Source organism: Gymnodraco acuticeps, unplaced genomic scaffold (assembly GCF_902827175.1).
Source record: "Gymnodraco acuticeps unplaced genomic scaffold, fGymAcu1.1, whole genome shotgun sequence".
Classification (NCBI taxonomy): domain Eukaryota; kingdom Metazoa; phylum Chordata; class Actinopteri; order Perciformes; family Bathydraconidae; genus Gymnodraco; species Gymnodraco acuticeps.
The window spans coordinates 1-21,920 of record NW_022992048.1 but is presented as its reverse complement, the minus strand read 5'-3'; the positions used below and the strand labels follow the sequence as shown (position 1 = coordinate 21,920).

The window sequence follows — 21,920 nt, the reverse complement described above, 5'->3', positions numbered from 1 at the left end:
AGATAATCTCTCTAGGGCTCTGTGTCAGACGAGACATATACCACGTGATGACACGTTAGGCTCGTGTTGTATTCAAGGACCCTGACCTTGGCCAGGAAAAACAGGCACTCGCTTGTTTAATTTTTTTGCGGTCTAGATTTCTTTAATTTTTTTCTTTTTTGCGTGTGTACATAAATTACCTCGAGGGCCGTACCAAATTGTCTCGCGGGCCGCATACGGCCCGGGGGCCGCAGGTTCCCCACCCCTGGTTTACAGAAAAACCTTCATAACACACAAGGGGACGGGTAATAACCGGAAAAGCATGACATGGGACCTTTAAATGCAATGAGGCCCAGTGTGAGTATAATATGAAAATGTGAACAATTTTCAAGTTTATTGAAATGGTAAAACACAGTGTAATATTTTCTTTTTAAAGACAGAAACTTAAGAAATTATTAAGGTGAAGCTTTATCTATGTGAAGATGATAAAGGACTGTTTATTTACCGGATCATCCCCTCAAACAGGTTGTGAGTGATGAGGTGAGACTGAGTCACCACGATCAGCAGAGTCACATGAGTCCAACCAAACTGTGAAGACAAAACATCATTAGGAAAATATGTATACAATCAAGGCCATACCTATATAAAACATGTCTGTGAAGTTTTTTTTTCAAAATACCAAACAGATCGTGCATTTTAGCCATGCCTCATTTCGCTCTTTTCCAGCCCTGTTTTTGCAAGGGCTGATTCTGCTTTTGTGGCAGACTACAGCACCACTTACAGGCCTGGCATATGTACTACAGCGTCTCCAGCGCTTTCGAGCGGTATCTCATTCCCCTGATAGGTGGAGAGTTGCCCATATAGGCGGAGCACCCCTTTTCTGACGTCAGAAAAATTCAAATAATAATCAGCTCCGTTGCAGCCCCGTTTCTAGAGATTTGGGTATGGAGGAAAAGAGAGAGGGTTGTGTCTTCTGACCAGGGACACATATTCATTAAAAGACGTACAAAAGTGCATTTTGCATGATAGGTCCCCTTTAAAATAAATAAAGTTGGGTTTTTTGCGTTCTAATATTGCAATGCAAACCCATGATGTGATGACAGTAATTAAGAATAATTTAGTCATTGAATGCTCATTTCAGTAGATTTAATCACACAAAACATAAACATATTGGACATGGCCTCAAGACTGTGACCTCTTCACATTCTGTTGAAATAGTCAATTACTAGCCATATGTTACGACCCGCCTCCCTACTCAATAGTAGTGGCTCGTGAGGCAGTCCGCAACATAAAACAAAACAATCACAACAATCAACCTTAGTTGACAGACGTGCTCACCACCACTCATTCCACACACCAGACAGGTTAACAACACACAATAACTGCTATATTATAAGCGCGACAATGCATCAGCCAACACATTATCCTTGCCACGAATGTGTTTGACCTCAACATTGAAGGCTTGCATGAAAATACTCCACCGCATCAACCTTTGATTTGTGTTACGCATTCTCTGCAGAAACACAAGGGGGTTGTGATCGGTGAAAATAGTGACAGGAATGTTTGATGACCCCACATATACCTCAAAATGGTTCAAAGCCAGAACCATAGCCAGTGCCTCCTTTTCGACTGTGGAACCAATGGTGGAACACACCCGCTGGTGGGGATTGAATTTCCCGGAGCGGTACGACACAGGGCGCTCCACCTCACGATCAGCTCCCATACATCTGCACGCTGCGCATCAGGCAAGTGTGCCAAATGAGACTCCATATTGGCCAGAGTCTCCGCAGCGATCGGGGCCTCCGAGGTGACAGGGGTTTTACACACGGCATCTATTGCACGTCTGTCCATCCTGGGAGAGGGATCCCTCCTCTGTTGCTCTCCCATTTTTCCCTTTAAACTGTGGGTTTTCTTCGGAAGTTTTTCCTTGTACGATGTGAGGGTCTAAGGACAGAGGGTGTCGTATTGTCATACTGATATTTTGTACAAACTGTAAAGTCCACTGAGACAAATGTAACATTTGTGATATATAAATAAACATTGATTGATTGATTGATTGACAGGGGTGTCACTTTTAGCACTGGACAGCGCCTCCACACAGGCAGCGACAGGGTTATGAACAGCCCCAGGGCTTATCGTACCTGATTTCCCACCCTCACGCCATGATGGAGGATCCCTGACCGGTCTGTCCAATCCCGTAGCCGTAAAACTGTCGCGGGTGACTGCCACCGCATTCACTCCCGGCTTAACGAGCACTCTGCCACCAGCTAAATCATTCCCCAAGACCAAATCTACCCCTTCAATGGGAAGACATGGCCGAACCCCGACAGTTACCGGACCTGTGACCAGATCTGACTCAAGATGAATATTATGCAATGGCGAACCCACACACTGCATACCAAACCCCCTCACAAGAACACCTGAACCCACAGCAGACTCCTCAGAGAGAGGCAACACACCCCTTATCATAAAGGATTGCGAAGCTGCTGTATCCCTCAAAATGGTCACTGGAACCCTGTTGTTCTTCCCCGGTAAAGACACCATTCCCTCCATGAGAAACGGAGCAAAAACTTCCAGTTCAGATTTGAGAGACCCTGGCTTTGAAGTACTCACCAAAGCGACCGTCTTTACAGGCTTCTCCTCATCCCGCAAAGCATAACAATTTGCAACAATATGACCTCTTTTCTTGCAGTAATGACACACTGGCCTATCCGTAGATCCCCAATTCACCTCTCCCGGTTTTTCCTCAGCAACTCTTGGCCTGCTGGACTGCCATGGCACTTTAGTGAACACTGGGGTTTCTCTGATATTATTGTCCACAAACCCGGCCTGTGCCCTAGTCCTCTCACTGTAGACAGTCTTGTGAGTAAGCACATATTCATCAGCCAAAACCGCAGCATCAAACAGTTTCACCGGTTTTTGCTCATTGAGGTATGTGGCTACTGTGTAAGGCAAACAGTTTTTAAATTCTTCCATGAGCACTAATGTTTTTAGGTCCTCTAGAGATTTTGTCCCCGTCGATGAGCACCATCGCTCAAACAGAACCTCTTTCTCACGGGCGAATTCCACATACGCTTGACAATCTTGTCTTTTCAAACCACGAAACTTTTGACGGTATGCCTCAAGCACCAGCTCATAAGCGCGCAGAATTGCAGCTTTCACCTGTTCATAATCCCGGCTAACCTCCTCAGATAACGCAGTATACACCTCCTGCGCTTTACCCGCGAGAACGCACTGCAGCATAACGGTCCACATGTTCCAAGGCAATTTAAACGTTGTTGCTACATGCTCAAACAGGACAAAATAGCTATCAACGTCTTTTTCGTTAAATACTGGGATAAACCGAGTATACTTGCCTACGTCAAAATCATGAGGTTGCGCAGACCCCAACTGCTGAGTCTGGTAAGACATCAGCTCCAGCTCCCTCAAACGTAACTCCGCCTCATATTTCCTCAATTCGAGATTACAGGCGATCTCCTTCTCTCTCAGTCTGTTATCACTCTCCTTCTCTCTAACCATCAGCTTGCGCAGCTCTAGCTGAAGTTGAAGGTCGCTCACTTTCTGAGAGACCTCTGTCTCGTCGTCTATGGGAACGTCTACTTCCTCCTCCGACAATACCTCCTGATCTATAAGCGCAGCCAACAGCTGTTCCTTAATGACTTGTTTTGCTTATTGACTACCACGTCAAATTTGCCTGCGATCAGACCAAGCTGCTGTTTGCTACATGCATCCAACTTCCCCCGAGTCGGATCACCAACAAACCCCTCCAAGTCAAAATCCATCACTGCAACTCTACGCTATACAGCCAACCAAACAAATAAATGCTGTCAAGGGCCTTTTACAAAGTAATACTACTCACCACACCTGCCCGAGACAGCCTTTGGACGAGCCCCCATATGTTACGACCCGCCTCCCTACTCAATAGTAGTGGCTCGTGAGGCAGTCCGCAACATAAAACAAAAGTACACAACACGTAGGCACTAAACTGTAATCGTACATTTATTGCCACAATACTTAATCATTCCACTGGAGGACAGGTAAAACAAACAAACAGACGGAGGGGACTTGGGCCAACCACACCACGGACCGTGGATCCAGAGCCTTCCTCCGCTACCCAAAATCCAACAGAACTTAACGGGAGAAATAAAGCTGCGAAAACCTAATCCTAACACGTCCTCCAGGAAACACAACAAAAAGGCAAAAGAGCTCTGACACAGCAGAGACATCCGGAGTAGTGATCCGCTCCTCCTTCTCCTTCAGCCGATTGGCAACTGGGAACACCTGGGCCAAGCTCGGCTGAGTGACAACTGGGAACACCTGGGGAAGGCGGAGCCAGGTGTACCTGCACAGCAGAGAACAAAGAGGACAACATTGCTGTTTTGAATCATTATTATGTGGATGACAGTTGAACTGGATAATTTAATGTATGTATGCCATCTGCTGGAAAGAAGACATATCACTCTGTTGGTGTCGTTTGGACAACAAAAAACAGAGTGAAACTCTCATTGCATAAACAATGTTTGAGTACAGACACCGTCCTGCAGAGAGCACATGACCCAACAGCATGTTTTTGGTCTCTAACATCACAAAACGTTTGCATTAAGACACTAGGATTAGCTGGTCCATTGTAAAGGTCAGTCCACCTTAAATGAGCAGTGGGTGAACAGCAGGTGAAAGGCAGGACATGGGAACTTGCTCCTGAGGAGATGAAACGATTATTAAACAAGAAATAGTTGAGTCAACGGGTCAAAGAAATGAACATTTGTGATTATTAGTGAATCGGTTGCAGGTGGGTGAAATCAGGCTTAGGGAGTAACGTATTAAAGTAACGGCATTGGGTAATCAGGATATAAAATAGGCAAATGTATTCCCTTACAGTTACAGAAGCAAAAACAATCAGAGAACAGGTACATTTATGTAAAACCGGACTCATTAACAAGATAGCAATGATACAAAACATTTAGAAATAAAGAACAAAACATCAAATCATCCTATATCTCTATATGGAAACTTGGAGCCCTCAATCCAAAATAAAATGGTTCATCAATAGTCAGTGGTTAACGTATAAATCAGAAAATCAGTATGACAAAAACATTAAACATATTCTCCACTTATGTTGATAAAGATGGAGTTCATTTAAGTCTTATATGAATGTTGTGCAACAATGTTAATCCAGTCAGACAGAATTTTCTCATATGTGAACTGTCATAAGACGTATTCATTGTCCTCCATCAGCTTCTGTTTCCATGTGTGCAGCTGAGCTGCTGGTTGGAGGCTCGGCCTCTCTGTTATCCTCAGTTTGAATTTCATTAAGCTGTGAGGACTGACGACCAACACACTTGTGTCTTTTGAAATCACTATGACATTGAAATATTTTGTCACAAACATTGCAGCTGTATATTCCCTCTCCTGTGTGGACTCTCATGTGTTTTCTTAAACCTCCACTCTGTGAAAAAGCTTTCTTACAGACTGAGCGGCTGTGTGGTTTCACTCCTGTGTGGATTCTCATGTGTTCCTTTAAATTTTTATTCTGTGAAAAAGCTTTCTTACAAACTGAGCAGCTGTGTGGTTTCTCTCCTGTGTGGACTCTCATGTGTATCTTTAAATTTCTATTCTGTGAAAAAGCTTTCTGACAGACTGCGCAGCTGTGTGGTTTCTCTCCTGTGTGGATTCTCATGTGTTCCTTTAAATTTCTATTCATTGAAAAAGCTTTCTTACAGACTGAGCAGCTGTGTGGTTTCTCTCCGGTGTGGACTCTCATGTGTGTCTTTACATTTTTATTCTGTGAAAAAGCTTTCTTACAGACTGAGCAGCTGTGTGGTTTCTCTCCTGTGTGGATTCTCATGTGTTCCTTTAAATGTTCTCTCTGTGAAAAAGGTTTCTTACAGACTGAGCATCTGTATGGTTTCTCTCCTGTGTGGACTCTCATGTGTCGCTGAACATTGCTTCTATATGTAAAAGATTTTGTACACACAGAGCAGCCAAATTGTTTCTTTACAGCACTACGGCTTGAATCACTGACAGATTCTTGTCTATTTTTCAGTGACGCAGGTTCTCTGGTCTCCTTCCAATCTGCACTGTCTTCAGTGTCAGGTTCAGATGAGTCTCCAGAGTCAGGTTCAGAAGAGTCTCCAGTGTTGTCCTCAGTGTTTGGTTGTAAACTGCTTTCTGGAACTGAGTTCCTGCCAGGTTCTGGTCCTCGACAGTCATCTCCAACAGCTTCTGTTTCCATGTGTTCAGTTTGTCTTTGATGAGGCTGTGAGGACTGAGGTTTCTCTTTATCATCTTCACTCTTCACAGGGTCAGGAGTGAAAGTAGACTTGATGATATTAGCCTCCTCCAGCTCCTGAAGCTGCTCTCCCTCCTGACTGATCCTGAGTTCCTGCTGTTCTTGCTTAATGTATGGGGGGGACTCTGGGTCCTCCTGGTCCAGACTGGAGCTCCACTCCTGCTGGTCAGAGAGAAGCTCTTCTTTAACCACCACCAGCAGCTGTACGACTGCAGGAAACACACAGTCAGAAAAAACTGTTAAGTGTTAGCATTTAAAATCTATTCATCATTCAAATGGGAGACATTTTGTAGCCCTAATTCATGCATTGTATTTGGGATCGTTCACAGCTACACTACGCCTATAGAATGGTAATACTCTATTACAAATAAAGATCCTGCATTTAAACATTATTTAAAGTGGACCTATTATGCTATATTTGAAAAATATATTGTAGGGCCATACCTAACCATTGTAGCCATGCCTCATACTACTCATAGCTAGAGATGGGTATCGTTAAGGTTTTAACGGTACTACTACTTTTATTGATACCGCTTATCGGTCCGGTCTTTTAACGGTACTCTTATCGGTTCTTTTGGAGAAAAAAATAAGGTAAACTAACAAATTGTGAAGAAAACTAACTAGCTTTTTATTTAAATGAAATACATAATATTTCACATCAAAAGAAACAACAATGTTTTAACAAATCGTGTTAAATAATCTGATGACAGAATTGTAAACAAAACTCAGTTACCTCTAATCATTAACCCATGTTTGTATAATGTAGTTAACTCCGTGTGTTGCTGCTAGCATACATAACACCTGACGTGGAAACGTTATTCGTGGACGGGGGGGCTACAGCGCTACTAGAAAGACAGTCGAACCTGGTGCATTTCTCCATCTGAATGCTAAATGTTTAGACAAATTGCTTGTGCGCCCTTACATGCTAAACTCTTATAGCACTTTTGGTAACGAGGATTGTCCACATCGAGACGGGTAAAGTTTAACCACACCTCGGAGCGCGTTCTCTCCACCATCTCCTCCGTGTGTGTATGGTATGTTGCTGCATGTAGCAGCTGTGTGTGTGTAAACTGCCCCGCCCCCTCGCAAGCAGGCGGGGGAGAGAGATCTCTCGCCTGGATTGGAAAGATCGAAAATACTAAAGACACGCATTTTGCACGCTTTTTGCATATTAGAAACGGAGTTGGCAACACTAAAACTGCAATATAATGTTTGTGTAGTAATAATACATATATTTTTTACATGTCTCCAGTACCAATAAAAAGACCGTTAACGTCGGAGTTTAACGGTACCACGGTCTTTAATAGTTCAGCCCTGGGGCCCGTTTAATACCGGGGCTCGGTACACATCCCTACTCATACCCCTCTATTCCAGCCCTGTTCCAAAAAGGCTGATTCTGCTTTAAAAATTGTAAATTGAACAGCTGCTGCTAGCCACGCCCCTTTGTAGCGTCATGCAGCTTTCCCCTGCTAAGAGAGTTTTATACTGGGAGAAACTCAGCTAAACACTGCTGTGATTAAATGCCATATTATGCTCCAAACTACTTCAAGCATTATTTCTGAAACAGTATGAAGCTCAAACGTTTCTCTCTCGCAGGGTTTACCGCAAGGACATTATGTTACACATATTCTCTCCAGTACAGCGTTAGCTTTGAGTGTTAGCGATGCTTGCTAATGTAAACACAGAGCATATTACTCCCAAAACAAGCAGCGCATTGTTTCTGATACAGCACATAGCTTGACATGTTCTTTCTTAAGTGTTTACCACTAGAACAGTGCCAACAACTTTACTCTAAGTACCTCCTGCAGACATCCTGCTGAATACACAGACACACAGCTGCGAGAGGGGATTCAGCTAGACGACTGTATACAGAGACGATAGGTTGGGACCAGGGTTTCCGTTCGCCGGTAATTAACTGTTTTTAGCTGGTCAAATTTATTTTTAAAAAAATGGTAATTTCAAAACCTGCCGGTCAAAATGTGCGGTAATAATTAGGGATGCTCCGATTGATTGGCCGCCGATCATTAACGGCCAATATTCACTCTTAATAGTTTGATTGGTGCTCTCTATAAAGGCCGATCAGGAGAGCTGGATCTGATCGATATGGACATAAACGCGAGTGAAGTATAACCGGACAAGAGAGAGGGATCAGAGATCCGATCAGCTGCTGAGTTTGGTGGAGACACACAGCTCAACATGATCACCTGAAGCCCCGCCTGCTGTTTAGCGAGATGCATGAGTCTGATATTGACGGGCTGTCATGAGAGAGAGGGAGGGAGAGGGGAAAAGAGAGGCTCCGTTTCTCCTGTGTTATTCAAAGTTAATGTAAAGTTTGGAATAATGTACTTCATCTACTAAAAGTAGTTTGTTTGAATGTAATAATTATGTTGTTTGTTGTTTGGGAAAGCGAATAATTTAAAAAAAAATGAATCTGAACTTTTCGATCTCTTAAGATTATAAACTGAAGCAATATAAAAATGAGCCTCATTAACTGAGTTTTAAACATCAGCATATCCGGTCATAGTCCGGTAATTGCCTGCTAACGGAAACTCTGCTAAACAATTCTTCTTCTTCTTCTTCATATTATAATTATTATTGAAACATGACGCTCTTCTTTTTCTGACTCACCTATACTCACCGCTGGGTCACCAGACCCTCCTTCCACCAACACACTAACCTCCTTTTCCCCTCTCTCTCCAAGTGAGGTTCTTACCCTCATTACTTCTGCCCGCCCTACCACCTGTCCTCTGGACCCTATCCCTTCAAACCTCCTTCAGACTATCGCTCCTGATATTCTACCGTTTCTCACCCATTTCATCAACACTTCTCTAACTTCTGGTCACTTTCCAAACAGTCTCAAGGAGGCAAGAGTAAACCCTCTCCTAAAGAAACCCACTCTCAACCCGTCTGATGTTATAAACTACAGGCCTGTCTCTCTCCTCCCGTTCCTGTCTAAATAACTTGAACGCGCTGTCTTTAAACTACTCTCCTGTTATCTCAATCAGAACAACCTTCTGGATCCGCACCAGTCTGGTTTCAAGGCAGGTCACTCCACAGAAACTGCTCTCATTGCTGTCACGGAGGAACTGCACACTGCCAAAACTGCATCCCTCTCCTCTGTCATCATCCTGTTGGACCTGTCTGCTGCATTCGACACGGTGAATCATCAGATCCTCCTTCGCACTCTCCAAAAACATGGAGTTTCAGGCTCTGCTCTTTCCCTCCTCACCTCATACCTGAAAGACCGTACCTACAGGGTGACTTGGAGAGGGTCTGAGTCCGACCCTTGTCAATTAACTACAGGGGTCCCTCAGGGCTCTGTTCTTGGTCCCCTCCTCTTCTCCCTGTACACAAACTCGCTCGGATCAGTCATTAGCCCGCATGGTTTTTCTTACCACTGCTACGCTGATGACACCCAATTAATTCTGTCCTTTCCCCGCTCAGAGACCCAGGTCGTTGCACGCATCTCTGCTTGTCTAGCTGACATCTCTCAGTGGATGTCTGCTCACCACCTCAAGCTCAACCTTGACAAGACTGAGCTGCTCTACCTCCCGGGAAAAGATTGTCCCACTCTTGACCTAACAATCAACATCGGCACCTCAGTTGTTTCCCCGACTCAGACTGCAAGGAATCTGGGTGTGACCCTAGATAACAACCTGTCCTTCACTGCAAACATCGCTGCTACAACCCGTTGCTGCAGATACACGCTTTACAACATCAGGAAGATACGTCCCCAGCTGACACAGAAAGCGACTCAGGTTCTGGTCCAGGCTCTCGTCATCTCACGCCTAAACTACTGCAACTCCCTCCTGGCTGGTCTACCTGCATGTGCCATCCGACCTCTGCAGCTCATCCAGAATGCAGCGGCTCGTCTGGTCTTCAACCTTCCTAAATTCTCCCAAACCACGCCGCTCCTCCGCTCCCTTCACTGGCTTCCGGTAACTGCTAGAATCCACTTCAAGACACTGGTACTTGCTTACCATGCTGCGAATGGATCTGGCCCTTCGTACATCCAGGACATGGTTAAACCGTACACCCCAGCGCGTGCACTACGCTCTGCATCAGCCAAACGACTCGCTGCGCCCTCGCTGCGAGGGGGACCCAAGTTCCCATCGGCAAAAACACGTGGGTTTGCTGTCCTGGCTCCAAGATGGTGGAATGAGCTCCTCATTGACATCAGGACGGCAGATAGCTTGCACATCTTCCGGCGCAAACTGAAAACTCATCTCTTTCGACTCCACTTCGAGCGTTAGAACTATTAACGAAGCACTTATATACTAATAAAGGACTGGCTTATCTAAAGCCAGTTGAGTAGCACTTGAAATGTTTGGCTCTATGAAACCTGATGTACTTATATGATTCTGTTTTCTTCAAGGTTGTGTCTCCCTGGTCGAATGTACTTATTGTAAGTCGCTTTGGACAAAAGCGTCAGCTAAATGCAATGTAATGTAATGTTACAGATCTAACTTTGAAGACACTCGACAGACCTATTTTGCTGCTGCTTCGTTTGCTTCAAAACACTCTCGCTCGCTCTACCATGCACACACACACGCGCGCCGCCACCCCACCCTCTCTCTCTTAAAGGAATGGTATGCTCATGACACTCATTTTTAAATAATTATCATCCGATAAAACAGACCAGTCTCTGCCAGTCTCTCTTTTTTTTTTTTTTAATCCGATGACATTATCAGTGATTTTAAACTGATTAATTACCGAAATAACATCAACACTGTGGGCGGCGCCATTTTACCGGACGTGACGTAAACCATGCGTTTGGTTTCGAGGACACGTTGATGTTCATGTTATTTACTGTAGTTACTCTCTTCAAATATGCCTCATTGTATCGCGAAACATTGCCACAATTCTGATAGGAACAATCCACGGAATGCTCGGTTCTATCTGTTGCCAAAAGGTAAGCGTAGGAAGTACGTTCGGAGGCAGTGGCTAGCGAAATGTGGCCGGCCCGAACCGAAAGATCCACAGGCGCATGTATGCAGCGAACATTTCAAGTTTCCGGACGACTACTATGAGTATGATAAAACATAACATGGGATTTATTGAACAACCATTACTTAATGGAGATGCAGTACCATCGGTCTTTCTGGTGTCATCACCGACCAGGACACCAGTTCGGCCAGTTGAGAAATCGCCCTCTGCAAGTGTGAAGCGACGGAGGACCAGAAGTAGTGCTCGGAGTAAGAATAAGGTATGTTATGGCGCATTTCCATTGCAGCGGGTAGCCCCATTTAAACGTCCTTTATCGTCCAGGCCAGGCCAGTTTTTGGTGGCCTTTCCATATAGCGTAGTACCGGCTAGTGGGTATTTCCCCCCAGTTTTTCCGACCCCATAAAATCGTGGTTCTAGGGCCAGGGACAACGAGGCTGAGTATGCTAAACTAGAGAGGGAATCGCTAGCAAGGGTGGTACTACATGCATACATATCTAGTAATCAAAATCATTGTATCTACTAAGTAGGCTCGAACCTGTATGGCTGAATTCCCCCTTCCAATCTCTTCATATTGCTCAAAACTTCGCCATGTTTTCGTGTGTTTACAAAGTGAACGCATGGATGACGTCACGACCATCACGTGACTACTGAAAATGGGCAAAATGGCAACGGCCTGACGGAATATACAGGTTTTGATAAAAAAGAGCTATAAAATCATTATTTACCGGGGAATATCGCTGATTTCTTCAGGGTATGGTTTAAACATAATGTTTCACTAAATACTGAAGTTTTGATTAATTATCTAATGAGTGGAGCATTCCTTTAAAGGGATAGCGATCTGACTCGACATGACCCTAATATCATAACTCGTCATTTTACCTTGAATGCTATTGCTTTAAATTTATTTAATTTATTGTTCTCATTGTTCAAATGTTTGTGTTATGACTGAAAAACATTTCTAGGTTTGAAATAAAACACAATAATGACATTTAAGACGGTTTCCCCTTTTTTAAGAAAAGTATCGAAAAAGTATGGAAATCGTAATTATTGACTTGGTATCGAAACAAAAATGTTGGTATCGTGACAACACTAGTGGGGACAGAAACATGGAGAAAGGTACCAAACTCTTACATGGATATTTGTAATTAGTCCAGGCGGCAGAGTTGATAGAACCAGAGTTATGTGTAACCACCATAAAGTTGAATTTCCTTATCACTGGACTCGGAGGCTAACTTGTTTTCTATAACAAACTAGATCAAACGTGAATGCCCTGGCAGTGGCAAATAGCTTTGGTTTTATATTTTATTACATTAATGTTTTTTTGAGATTTACAATAAATATTTGAAATGCTACTCTGTAAAGGGAATAGGCCTACTATTGTTCAAAAATAACCTTATTTGTTTAAAATAAAAGTGCGCAATACACTACTTTTGAATTCATTATTGAATGTTGTGCATAACAATGCAATTAATCACAGAAAGGTATTTGATTAATCATGATTAAAATGTTTAATCATTGCCCAGCACTAATAAATAGTCTTAAGTGTTACCAAAGATTAAAGTGTTAATTAAGAGTAAAGGGAACAGACCTGCTCTGTGTATCCGAAGCTGAGGCTGTAAAACAGCGTCCAGTAGTTTCTGGAGTCTCTCGTTCTCCTCTTTGGAAAGAGACAGCTCCTCCTCGAGCTCTGCTATCGTTTTTTCAAACGGAGCAAATATCTCTTCAGCAGCAGCAGTGAGTCGCTTCTTCTTCAACGACAGCAGCATTTGGACTCTACTCATGTTTACTAGATCACCTTTTCCTGCAAACTCCGTTAAACACACCGTTTATCTCTCCATCAAACTCTCAATCTGACTAGTGTTGCTAACGTGTTTCCAGCTAGCATGCTAAGCTAGCTCCTCTAGTCCGAGGTAAACGCTCCAGAAAAAAGAGCAGAGAGTCCATTCGGAGGTTTATCCAGACACACAGATGATGGATCAGTACTGCTGGAGCTCACACACACTTTATCAGGAACACACAGAGAGAGATAACCGTAGAGACGAGACGCCACATGGATCAAGGTTACAAGGAGCTTCTTCTTTTTCTTCTCTCGGTTTTTGGCGGATTGCAAACAACTTTAAAGGTGCATACCGCCACCTACTGTACATGAGTGTGAATCATCATATCATTCCATCTCTTAACTTCTTCTTCTTCTTTAGTGTTTATTGGCGGTTGGCAAACCAACTTGTAGGTGCATTACCGCCACCAACTGGACTGGAGTGTGGACAAGAGACTATGCAGAAAACAATAAACAAAACAAAGAACCAAAACTCTAGATTATTTTAAATTTATCAATTTCTCTTAGAAACGTAATAATCTCACAATATATATTGCCTGATTTTTTTCCCTAACAGCCCTGATAGCGACAAGTCATGGAATTTTGCTTTCTTCAGTGTCTGGAAAAGCACATTTCTCTGAGTACTATATTTCCTGCAAAGCAGTAAAACATGCTCAACAGTTTCTGGCTGGCTACAGTGTATACACTTTCCGGTTGGATGCTTTCCTATTATACTTAATGTATGATTGCGACCTGTATGACCTATTCTCATCCGAGAAATGACATTTTCCTCCCTTCTTTTAAACCCCACCTTCCTTCCATCCCCCACATACCTTTGAATGTTATAAAGATGTCTTCCTGTATCACTAAGGTCCAAATGATCTTGCCATGTTGTTTGTGCATATTTCTGAATGAATGTTTGAACCTCCGCTTTGCTGAGTGGAACTTCTATGTCTATGTTCATACTTCTGAGTGTTTGTTTGGCCAGAATATCCACCTGTTAATTTCCCTCCACACCAACATCAGCAGGAACCCAGATGAAACGAGTTGCTATGCCTTTGATTGGCATTTTATATACAATTAGAAATATTTCATTTATTATGTCCGTTCTAGATGAAGATCTGCCTGATCGTATACTTGATAATGCTGAAAAGCTGTCAGATGCAATTACACTGTTATGTATTTCTTTCTCTTCTATCCATTTCAATGACAGTACCAATGCCAACAACTCTGTGGTGTATACTGACACATGGTCTGTTACCCTTTTCTTTATATGTGTATTACTCACTGGGATATACACTGCTGCCCCTGCACGCCCTGTCTCTGGATCTTTGGAACCATCTGTAAATATGATTGTTGAGTCTGAGTGATATCTTGCAAAAATATTTCTGGACTATGCGCCATACTGGTAGTTCTTTCTTTTCCTTTAACTCCTCTCGTATATTGAGGTCTACACTTGGCAATGGGAACAACCAGGGTGGAATGGATGAGATTGGAACTGTGGGGCAATACTGTATTTGATTCAAACCTATACTTGCTGCTTTAACATCGCCAATCCATCCAAAACTTGTTAAATGTGACTCGTTGTGCTCCCAGCAATCTTTCAAGATACTTTTCGCAGGATGACTATCACTATGCCCCTGAAGGTTTACCCAGTATGTCAACATTAACTTCACTCTTCTTATCCTTAAAGGCATTTCTCCCATTTCCACCTGCATTGCTGATACTGGAGATGTTTTAAAAGCTCCACTACATATTCTCAGGGCCTGAGCTTGTAGGACATCCAGGTTTTTAAGGTTTGATTCTGCTGCTGCCATGAACGCTATACACCCATAATCGAATACAGGTCTCATGAGTGCCCAATATATATTCAGAAGTGATGACCTACTCGCTCCCTACTCCTGTCCCGCCAAACACCGAAGTACATTGTTGACCTTTTTACATTTATTTTGAACTTTTCCTATATGATTGCTCCATGTTAACTTTACGTCAAACCAAACACCAAAAAATCTTATTGTATTAACCTGTTCAAGAGGTTGCTCATACAATTTTAACGATATAGGAGCAATGTTATGCTGTTTTGTAAAACAAATGACCTGCGTCTTACAGTAGCTACTGACAGTTTGAATCCCCATTTATTTGTCCATTTCTCCACTTCAACTATTGCAGCTTGTATTTTCTTTCCAACATGTGCTACATTGTGGCCTTTTGCCCACAAAGCCCCATCATCTGCATACAAAGATGTTCCCATACTTGGATGAACTTGATTAAAGATGTCATGTATCATTATATTGAACAGCAACGGACTACATACACTACCTTGCGGAGTACCATTTTCCACAGCATAAACACTTGAATATTCTGCACCTACTCTTACTTGTATTTTTCTGTCCAGTGAAAAATTCATAACCCAATTATATGCTTTACCACCAATTCCCAATGACTTTAACTTGATTAGTAGTCCTTCTTCCAGAGCATGTCATAAGCCTTTTCAATATCAAAGAAGACTGCAATCACTACTTCCTTATTGGTCTGTGCTTTCCTGATGTCTGATTCTAAGCACAATATAGAATCCATTGTATTCCGACCCCTCTGGAAGCCACTTTGATATGGGGACAACAGATCTTTACTTTCTAAGATATATGTTAACCTTTCTGTAACCATTCTCTCCATGATTTTGCATAAATGAGATGTCAGGGCTATAGGCCTGTAGCTAGATGGATCTGAAGGGTCTTTCCCTGGCTTTAGGATGGGCACTATTATCGCTTGTTTCCACACTGAAGGAAGTTGGCCAGAATCCCACACCCTATTAAACAACCTTAACACAAAGACTAGAGAGTTATCTGTCATGTGTTCCAGCATTTTATAACAAACACCATCTTTCCCAGGAGTGGTTTGACGAGCACTAATAATTGCTCTTCTCAACTCAAACATACTAAAATGCAGGTCCAACTGATCCCCTAACACTTCTACTGTAAGGTTTCAGCGTTAGAGTCTGTGAGCTTGATTGTGATCTTCTGTTCTGGATTGTTTGCACCTGTGCCTCATTAACTGTTGTGTATATGTAGCCCTGTTCTCCTGTTGTCTTTTGTCGGTTCGTCTTGTCTTGTCGTTATCTCCATGCCTGTTTACCAGAGAACCATGTTACAAAACCTAGTAGAACCTAGTGATTCGATGTAGAATCCTAGTAGAGCCTAGTAGTCATTATTGGATAGCTTGGTTTCTTTACAATAAAGAACATTACCAAGCAAACGGAATCGAGCATCTGAGTCTTTGTGAGTCCTTCGTGTCAGAACGAACCGACCAAACAAGATGGACTCAGCCGATTCCACCGTGTTAAAGACGGCTTTGCAGGCGCAAGTAACACGCCTGTATCAACATGAGGAACAGCTGACAACAATGAATCAGGGGGTTCAGGACTTAAATGCCCATCAGCACCACTTCCAGTCAACAGTGACAACGGAAATAAATCACCTGGCGGAGAAAATGCGTGACATACTTACGCACCTCGAGGCACGTCCTGCGGTTCCTGCGGCAGAGTTTTCTGGTCCAGCGGAGGACGGGTTTGCTGAGATCCCCGTTCAAATACCCATGCCATCGTCTTCACTCCGCCTTGCTTCACCGGAGAAGTTCTCCGGGGATTCTGGAAACTGTCGTCCATTCCTGATACAGTGCGATCTCCATTTCAAACATCAGCCCGCAGCATTTCCCACAGATCAAGCTAAGGTAGCTTTCATAGTATCTCACTTGACGGAAAGAGCGGGAGCCTGGGCAACAGCAGAATGGGCCCGAGACTCGCCTGTTTTCCAGTCGTTAAGGTTATTCATTGATTCTATGAAAAACATTTTTGACCAGAGAGCACCCGGGAGAGAGTCAGCGAGAGCCCTGGTGAACATCAAACAACGGCAGAGGAGAGTGGCGGATTACGCGATCGAATTCCGGACCCTGGCAGCGGAGAGTGGATGGAACTCAGCGGCTCTTTTTGATACGTTTCTGCATGGATTAGCGGATCCCATAAAGGATCAGTTAGCTCCATTAGAGTTGCCTGTAGAATTGGACTCACTCATCGCCATGGCTATCCGGGTGGACCAACGTCTAGCAGAGAGACGTCGGGAGAGAGGGGAGAACGCAGCTTCCACTCCACTGTTCGGACGGGAGTTACAGAGGGAACACTACGGTTGGCGGAGTAATACCCGGACTTCATCTCCAGAGCGACCAGCGCCCCCTAGCGCCGCGGAGGAACAGATGCAGCTCGGAAGAGCCAAACTCACTCCGGAGGAGCGTCAGCGCCGCCTACGGGAGCGGCGGTGTTTCTACTGCGGCCAGCAGAGTCATGTTCTGGCAGCCTGTCCGGCAAAAGATCAGGCTCATCAGCGGGAAGAGAGACGCTGGTGAGCCGAGTGACTTCTTTCGACCCTTCCTCGAGAAAACTGACTCAGATACAATTGAAACTGAATGATAAGACTGTGACTCAGGATGCATTAATTGATTCTGGGGCTGATGAGAGCTTGTTAGACTGGGAGCTGGCTAAAGAGTTGAACTTAAACATTGTCCTTTTAGATCAGTCATTAGAGGCTAACGCATTGGATGGCCGCCTTTTATGTACAGTTACTCATCGCACAGAACCCATAGAAATTGTCATAGATCAGGAGCACCGTGAGCATATTAGCTTTCATTTATTTAACTCAGCTCAACAGCCTCTCATTTTGGGTTACCCTTGGCTTGTTAAACATAACCCTCACATGGACTGGCTTACAGGAAAGGTTAAGGGGTGGGGGAGTGAGTGCTCTCGTTCATGTTTAGCCTCTCATACAGTTTCGAGTGGACTGCACAGATCTGGGAACTTTAAACAGGCGTCAGATAGGGACAGTGTCACTTCTTCTGAACATTCTGACTTTCCTGACTTATCCAAAGTGCCAGAGTGTTACCTTGACATTAAGGAGGTGTTTAACAAAACACGAGCTACTTCCTTGCCTCCCCATAGACCGTATGATTGCCCCATAGACCTTCTCTCGGGCTCTACTATCCCCAAAGGACGGTTGTATTCTCTTTCTGGTCCTGAAAGGGAGGCCATGGAAGAGTATATCGGATCATCACTCAAATCTGGCTTGATTCGGCCATCATCATCCCCAGCAGCAGCAGGTTTCTTTTTTGTAGGGAAAAAGGACGGTTCATTAAGGCCCTGTATTGATTACAGTCCACTTAATCAGATCACAGTTAAGAACAGATATCCCCTTCCACTCATCTCTACGGCATTCGATCTGTTACAGGGAGCCAAGATATCTACCAAGCTTGACTTAAGGAATGCATATCATCTTGTGCGCATCCGGGAGGGGGATGAGTGGAAAACAGGTTTCAATACACCTACGGGACATTATGAATATTTGGTGATGCCTTTTGGACTTTGTAATGCACCTGCTGTTTTCCAAGCCCTCATTAATGATGTGTTAAGAGATTTCCTGAATGTTTTCTGTTTTGTGTATCTCGATGATATTCTCATCTTTTCTCCAGATGAGAATACTCATGTTAACCATGTTCACCTTGTTCTTCAGAGACTCCTTGCTAACCATTTGTTTGTAAAAGCCGAAAAATGAGAGTTTCATGTGAACTCTGTGGCATTTTTGGGCTTTGTGATTTCCCCTAACAAGGTGGAAATGGACCCAGCTAAGGTCAGTGACGTGGCTAAGTGGCCCACGCCAGACTCTAGAAAGAAAGTTCAGCAATTCCTGGGGTTTGCTAACTTTTACAGACGTTTCATACGCAATTTCAGTGCTATTGCCTCTCCTCTCCATGTCCGTACCTCTCCCCATGTTCAGTTTGTGTGGAATCCACAGGCAGAGAAATCTTTCCTGGAACTGAAGAGGAGGTTCACCACAGCTCCCATACTGACTGTACCTGATCGCCACCGACAGTTTGTGGTGGAAGTGGATGCCTCCAACGACGGCGTTGGAGCTATACTGTCCCAGAGATCAGCGGGGGACAACAAGCTTCATCCGTGTGCATATCTCTCCCGTAAGCTATCTTCTGCTGAGAGGAATTACGACGTGGGAAATCGGGAACTGTTGGCTGTGAAGATTGCTTTGGAGGAGTGGCGGCACTGGTTGGAGGGAGCGGAGCAGGATTTCCTGGTCTGGACGGATCATAAAAACCTGCAATACATCAGGAAGGTCAAACGTCTGAACTCTAGGCAGGCCAGATGGGCTTTGTTCTTTAATAGATTTAGGTTCACTCTGTCATATCGACCTGGTTCGCAGAATGGAAAGCCTGATGCACTCTCCAGGATGTTTGATCCTGAGCCAGTCCCCAAGAGTCCAGACCCCATTCTGCGGCCAGATCGAGTGATAGGGAGTGTGACCTGGCCCATTGAAGCCAAGGTCAAACAGGCAAACGTTGGAAGTCCTGTCCCAAGAGGGTGTCCTCAGAATCGCTTGTTTGTGCCGGAACAACTTCGATCTCAAGTTGTTCATTGGGCCCATACGTCTGTACTTACCTGTCATCCTGGAAACAAAAGGACCCTTTTCATGGTGAGACACAGATTGTGGTGGCCGGGGAGGTGGAAGGATGTTGCAGAATATGTGGCAGCGTGCCCTGTGTGCGCCAGGAACAAAACTTCTCGGCAAGCTGCGGCAGGTCTTCTCCAACCTCTGCCCATTCCCAACAACATGGTCTCACATTGCGTTGGATTTTGTGACAGGATTACCAACATCGGCAGGTAATACCACCATACTCACTGTGGTTGATCGTTTTTCTAAAATGGCACACTTTGTCGCCATGCCCAAGTTACCTAATGCCAAAGAAACAGCAGAGGCCATGTTGTCCCATGTGTTCAGGATCCATGGTTTTCCCAGTGATGTAGTTTCAGACCGAGGCCCACAGTTCGTGTCACGTTTTTGAAAGGAGTTTTGTCGCCTAATCCAAGCCACTGTTAGTCTGACCTCCGGATACCACCCACAGTCGAATGGACAAGCGGAGAGGATGAATCAGGATTTGGAGACCTGTTTGAGATGTCTAGCTTCCGAGAAACCTACCACCTGGAGTAAGAATCTGATTTGGGTGGAGTATGCGCACAACACTTTACCCACATCAGCCACTGGTATCTCCTCATTTCAATGGGTCCATGGGTACCAACCTCCATTGTTTCCGGAGCTCGAGAAGGAGGTCACCGTACCATTAGCCCATGCTCTGGTTCGCCGCTGCCGTCGGGTCTTGGCGGGAGTTCGCCATATGTTGCAGAGGAGTGCCGATCGCATGAAGGTATTGGCCGACCGGAAACGACGTCCAGCCCCCAAGTACCAGGCCGGACAACGAGTGTGGCTATCTACAAAGGATCTTCCTCTCCATGTCGCCTCCAGGAAGCTGGCTCCCCGGTTCGTTGGTCCTTTTTCCATAGCCAAAGTGATTAACCCGGTTGCTGTCCGTTTATGTCTTCCAAAGTCCATCAAGGTCCACCCCACGTTTCATGTCAGCAAGTTGAAACCAGTCAAAGAGAGCAGACTGGTCCCCGCCTCCACGCCCCCTCCACCTCCCCGGATTGTCGACGGAGGTCAAGTGTACACTGTGGACAAAATACTGTCTGAAAGGAAGAGGGGCAGAGGTAGACAGTTCTTGGTCGACTGGGTAGGGTATGGATTATCTAGAGCACCTGGAACCGAGGGGAACTCTGAAAGAACACGCCCATTGGCTACAAATCAATATATGATTGGTTGATCAAACTGTCAATCAAACGCTCTCATTCAGTGTGAGGGCCACGGCCTTCTATCAAGGATATACCTGCAGCTCATCCAGAATGCAGCGGCTCGTCTGGTCTTCAACCTTCCTAAATTCTCCCACACCACTCCGCTCCTCCGCTCCCTTCACTGGCTTCCGGTAACTGCTAGAATCCACTTCAAGACACTGGTACTTGCTTACCATGCTGCAAATGGATCTGGCCCTTCGTACATCCAGGACATGGTTAAACCGTACACCCCAGCGCGTGCACTACGCTCTGCATCAGCCAAACGACTCGTTGCGCTCTCGCTGCGAGGGGGACCCAAGTTCCCATCGGCGAAAACACGTGGGTTTGCTGTCCTGGCTCCAAGATGGTGGAATGAGCTCCCCATTGACATCAGGACGGCAGATAGCTTGCACATCTTCCGGCGCAAACTGAAAACTCATCTCTTTCGACTCCACTTCGAGCGTTAGAACTATTAACGAACCACTTTTATACTAATAAAGGACTGGCTTACCTAAAGCCAGTTGAGTAGCACTTGAAATGTTTGGCTCTATGAAACCTGATGTACTTATATGATTCTGTTTCTTCAAGGTTGTGTCTTCCTGGTCGAATGTACTTATTGTAAGTCGCTTTGGATAAAAGCGTCAGCTAAATGCAATGTAATGTAATGATATAGAATACCTGGTTAAAGGATAGTCTACCCAGAGACCCAGAACAACGTCTGATTGGTCGCTTTTAGTTTCTAACACAAAACCACTGAAATGCGTAGTGCATGGACCGAGAAGGAATAACAAATCAACGTAACACTGTGATATTACAGATCAACAACACAGATACCGTTCTAATTTATTCATTTATTTAACATTTTATTTATATAATTAAATCGATGTGTTGTTTGTTTTATCTGAGTGTTCCAGGGAATTCTCTAAATACCTTGAAGGCCCTGACGGTTCACCTCTGGTTAACACACAGCCTTTCTGAGCAGCCTATCAGAACAGAGCTTCACTGTGTGTGTGTGCGTGTGTGTGTGTAGGTGTGTGTGTGTGTGTGTTGTGTGTGTGTGTGTGTGTGTGTGTGTGTGTGTGTGTGTGTGGGGTGGTGTGATGTGGTGTGGGCTGTGGTGTTGTGTGTGTGTGTTGTAGTGAGTTGTGTGGTGTGGTGTGTGTGGGGGTTGGGTG

The 21,920-nt window shown here is 44.5% G+C and overlaps 2 protein-coding genes across 2 annotated transcripts; both read right to left on the bottom strand.

The window, feature by feature from the left end:
- Nucleotides 1–1,116: 1,116 nt before the first annotated feature.
- Nucleotides 1,117–4,731, bottom strand: LOC117536898. The gene is made up of 2 exons (XM_034201991.1): nt 4,623–4,731; nt 1,117–4,321 (listed from the first exon to the last, which is right to left on the bottom strand). Exon 2 carries the CDS (start codon nt 3,496–3,498, stop codon nt 1,948–1,950), a length of 1,551 nt encoding a protein of 516 aa, XP_034057882.1. The 5' UTR covers nt 3,499–4,321; nt 4,623–4,731; the 3' UTR covers nt 1,117–1,947.
- Nucleotides 4,370–12,870, bottom strand: LOC117536900 (zinc finger protein 239-like). Its single transcript, XM_034201993.1, has 2 exons — nt 12,804–12,870; nt 4,370–6,477 (listed from the first exon to the last, which is right to left on the bottom strand). The coding sequence occupies exon 2, from the start codon at nt 6,209–6,211 to the stop codon at nt 5,198–5,200; it is 1,014 nt and encodes a 337-aa protein (XP_034057884.1). The 5' UTR covers nt 6,212–6,477; nt 12,804–12,870; the 3' UTR covers nt 4,370–5,197.
- Nucleotides 12,871–21,920: the final 9,050 nt, after the last annotated feature.

Bases quoted from the DNA above. Each gene is read 5' to 3' on its own strand.
- LOC117536898 (XM_034201991.1), bottom strand. From the start codon at position 3,498: ATGGTTAGAGAGAAGGAGAGTGATAACAGACTGAGAGAGAAGGAGATC.
- LOC117536900 (XM_034201993.1), bottom strand. From the start codon at position 6,211: ATGGAAACAGAAGCTGTTGGAGATGACTGTCGAGGACCAGAACCTGGC.